Here is a 4,377-nt window from a genome sequence, read left to right on the forward strand (position 1 = left end):
ACAGCGCCATGCATGACCTCTGTTGGAGAATGCAGAGAATGAGGCTAAAATGCTTAATCCGAGATTAAATGGGAGGGAATCCCTTCAAAGGGATAATCAGTACACAAGCTACTGCAATTAACTTCTTGACTGCAAAACATAAATTGTAGCTTTTCAACTATGTGAGTAACGCCCTCATGTGAAAATTAATGGTATCTGTTCCCTCTTTCCTGCTGGTCAGTTGAACCTCATGGAACCAGGAAATAATACCCGAATATTAGAATTTCTGCTTCTGGGATTTTCAGAGGGACCAGAGCTGCAGCCCATCACATTTGGGCTTTTTCTCTCCATGTACCTGATCGCTGTGCTTGGGAACCTGCTCATCATCCTGGTTGTCAGCTCTGCCTCCCACCTCCACACGCCCATGTACTTCTTCCTCGCCAACCTGTCCTTTGTGGACAACTGCGTCACGTCCACCACCGTCCCCAAGATGCTGTGGAACATCCAGACGCAGAGCAAGGTCATAACCTATGCGGGCTGCATCACACAGATGAACTTCTTCATAATCTTTTCAGGGTTGGACATCTATCTCCTGACCGTGATGGCCTATGACAGGTTTGTGGCCATCTGCCACCCCCTGCACTACATGGTCATCATGAACCCCCGGCTCTGTGGGCGGCTGGTTCTGGTGTCCTGGGTCACGAGTGTCTTGCATTCCTTGTTACAAACCTCCATGGTGTTGCGGCTGTCCTTATGCACAGAGGTGGAAATCCCCCACTTTTTCTGTGAACTCAATCGGATGATCCAACTTGCCTGTTCTGACACCTTTTTCAATAACTTGGTGATGTATCTTGCAGCTATGCTCATGGCTGGTGGTCCCTTCATTGGGATCCTTTACTCTTACTCTAAGATAGTTTCCTCCATATGTGGGATCTCATCAGCGCAGGGCAAGTATAAAGCATTTTCCACCTGTGCGTCTCACCTCTCTGTTGTCTCCTTATTTTATTGTACGGGCCTGGGAGTGTACCTTAGCTCCGCTGCTACCCAGAGCTCCCACTCAAGTGCAACAGCCTCGGTGATGTACACGGTGATCACACCCATGCTGAACCCCTTCATCTACAGCCTGAGGAACAAAGACATAAAGGAGGCTCTGATGAGATTCTCTGGGATGGTAGCTATAAAAGGTCCAATTGTCCTGGGGTTGAAGAATTTCCCATGATTGCAGGCCTCATGGTCTTAGAGTAAGAAATTGTGTGTGTGTGTGTATATGTGTCTGTGTTTAAGCAAAGTGTGGACATAGAGATTGCTTCTTTTACTTATTTCCTGGAATTTTTATTTTTTCAACTACTCAGTGAAATTTAGTTACTTATTTTTTAAGTGTTTTTTTTTTTACCTTTCTCTGATATGCAACCTTTATTCCCTCATTTTCTTCCTTTATTTCTACCAATTGCTAAGCATGGAATGTTTTTCCATTTCTTTTTGTCTTCCTCAATTTCTTTCATAAACCTTCTATAGTATTCAGTATACAGATCTTTTGTGTGTAAATTGAGTCCCAACCTGTGATATGGAAAAATTAGGGATTCCCATTTATCTAATGAAACTACTTGGATTCCTTAAGAATAATTTTTTCCCAAAAGACAAAAATCACCCCCGTGTAATATGTCTTTAGTTTTCCTAAAAGAATAGTCATTTGATATCATTCTGATGGAATAAATTCAATTTGACAAGAGGCCATTTCCCTTCCCTTCCCTTCCCTTCCCTTCCCTTCCCTTCATTCTAAATCTGAGGCCACGGTCTTTCATTTTGTGTCTCTAATTCCTTTGTGTATCACTGCCTTACCTCCTCTTCCTGATGAACATACAAGTGTGTTTTATAACAGGCCATTGGTTTTATTCTCTGAATTAGGATCCTGTTCTCTTCTCAGGCTGTATGTACCCTTTGCTTACATTAGTCACTGGAAAACTGATTATCAAATACATACCTACCAATAGAGTCTATACAGAAAAGGAAATTCAAATAAGTAGAACGACTTAATATGGCCCTGGAGTCAAAGATGACCTCAAATATGATAAAGCAAATTTTAAATTGTCCTTTGTATTACTGTACCCCATATTTCTTTTTAAGCTGTACATCTCTTGACCAAGTATGCAACACCAGTGGCAGTGTTTAAGGGGATTCATTCACTGGGGTGATTGATTGGTTACCTATTGCAGCCAAAAGACTTATAAATAAAGACCATAAAATGGTCCTGAAAGAAACTAAAGAATACATAAATAACTGGGATGGCATCCTGTGTTCATGCTTGGTAGTTTTAAAGTTTAATTTTAGGATGGTTTTAAAATTTTTTTCCAGGGACACCTGGGTGGCTCAGTCAGTTAAGCGTCCAACTTCAGCTCAGGTCATGATCTCACAGTTTGTGGGTTCGAGCCCCACATTGGGCTCTGTGCTGGCAACTAGCTCAGAGCCTGGAGCCTGTTTCAGATTCTGTGTCTCCTCTCTCTCTGACCCTCCCGTGCTCATGCTGTCTCTATCTCTCTCTCAAAAATAAATAAAATATTTTTAAAACAATAAAATAAAATAATTTTTTTTTCCAAGATAACAAGCATTATTATCTTCAAATTGTCATCGAATCTGTAGATCTTTGGGTAGTATTGCCATCTCAACAACTTCAATTATAATTTAAATTTCTTCTAACACAAGACCACAGCTTTGCTCTCAAGCTGTGCTCCACAGACCAGGACCTGAAGCATCAGCACCACCGGGGAGCTTGTTAGAGAAGCAGAGTCACTGGGGCCCCTGGGGACCTGATAAATCAGAATTTGCATTTCAACTACAGTCCCCGGTGAATTGTGTGCACAGTGAGGTTGGAGAAGCCTTAGTGTGGAACAGGTTTTCTCACCTTCTCACCGTTGACCCTTGGAGATGGATAACTATTTTTGTTGGGTGCTGTCCTGTGGATGAAGGTATTCAACGACATCCCTTCAGTCATGGGCAAATACCCCAAGAACAACTCTGGTTGAGAACCACTTCTCAGAGCGTCAGAACCGGAAGCATCCCGACATCATTCCAATTAAGACTACATCCCTGCCTGGTTTATGCCTTTGAGCAGAACATTGAATTCCTCTGAGCCCCATTTCTACAATAGAAAATAGGGCTCATGAAAGTACTACTTCATAGATTTTACTTTTCTAAAAATTAAATCAGAATCCCTTTAGTGTGCTAAGCTAGTCTATGCTGCAGAAAATCTAAATGTATCTCTTATATTTAATAAACACTTCATCAGGAGGGAGTAAACAACAGTCTCAACTTGTGATCTAACTATGAAATTCCTAATGGTTTTGGCTAAGCTATCAGGAAGACAAAGGGTTTTGAGGGCACTTGTGGGGATGAACACTGGGTGTTATATGGAAACCAACTTGACAATAAACTACCTAAAATATTTTTTATTTATTTAAATTCAATTAGTTAACTTACAGTGTAGTATTGGTTTCAGCAGTAGAACCCAGTGATTCATCATTTGCCTTGAACACCCAGTGCTCATCCCAATAAGGGTCCTCCTTAATGCCCATCACCCATTTAGCCCATTCCCCCACCCTCCTCTGCAGCAACTCTCATTCTGTTCACTTTAAGAGTCTCTTATGGTTTGCTTCCCTCTCTATTTTATTCTCCTCTCCCTATGTTCATCTGTTTTGTTTTTTAATTCTACATCTGAGTGGAATTATATATTTATCTTTCTCTGACTGGTTCATTTCACACAGCATAATTCATTCTAGTTCTATCCACATTGTTGCAAATGGTAAGATTTCATTCTTTTTGATTGTCGAGCAATATTTAATCATATATAATATGATATACATACCACATCTTCTTTATCCATTCATCAGCTGATTGATATTTGAGCTCTTTCCATAATTTGACTGTTGCTGGTAGTGCTGCTATAAAAATTGGGGTGCATGTGCCCCCTTCAAATCCACATTTTTGTATCCTTTTGATAAATACCTTGTAATACAATCGCTGGGTCATGGGGTAGTTCCATTTTTAATTTTTTGAGGAACTTCCATACTGTTTTCCAGAATGTACCAGTTTGGAGTCCCACCAGCAGTGCAAAAGAGTTCCTCTTTCTCCACATCTTAGCCAACATCTGCTGTTGCTTGAGTTGTTCATTTTACCCATTCTTACAGGTGTGAGGTGATATCTTCATTGTGGTTTTGATTTCTATTTCCCGGATGATGCCTGATATTGAGCATCTTTTCATGTGTTTGTTAGCCATTGGGATGTCTTCTTTGGGAAAGTGTTCATGTCTTTTACCCATTTCTTCACTGGATTATTTGTTTTCTGTGTGTTGAGTTTGAGAATTTCTTCATAGATTTTGGATACTAACCCTTTATCCACTATGTC

The 4,377-nt window shown here is 40.6% G+C and overlaps 1 protein-coding gene across 1 annotated transcript; it reads left to right on the forward strand.

The window, feature by feature from the left end:
- Nucleotides 1-229: 229 nt before the first annotated feature.
- LOC144237888 (olfactory receptor-like protein OLF4) lies at nucleotides 230-1,198 on the forward strand. Its single transcript, XM_077771609.1, has one exon. The coding sequence runs from the start codon at nucleotides 230-232 to the stop codon at nucleotides 1,196-1,198; it is 969 nt and encodes a 322-aa protein (XP_077627735.1).
- The last annotated feature ends 3,179 nt before the right edge of the window (nucleotides 1,199-4,377 follow it).

Source organism: Crocuta crocuta, unplaced genomic scaffold (assembly GCF_008692635.1).
Source record: "Crocuta crocuta isolate KB4526 unplaced genomic scaffold, BGI_CrCroc_1.0 scaffold755, whole genome shotgun sequence".
Taxonomy (NCBI): domain Eukaryota; kingdom Metazoa; phylum Chordata; class Mammalia; order Carnivora; family Hyaenidae; genus Crocuta; species Crocuta crocuta.

Coding starts and splice junctions, on each gene's coding strand:
- LOC144237888 (XM_077771609.1), top strand. CDS start 230: ATGGAACCAGGAAATAATACCCGAATATTAGAATTTCTGCTTCTGGGA.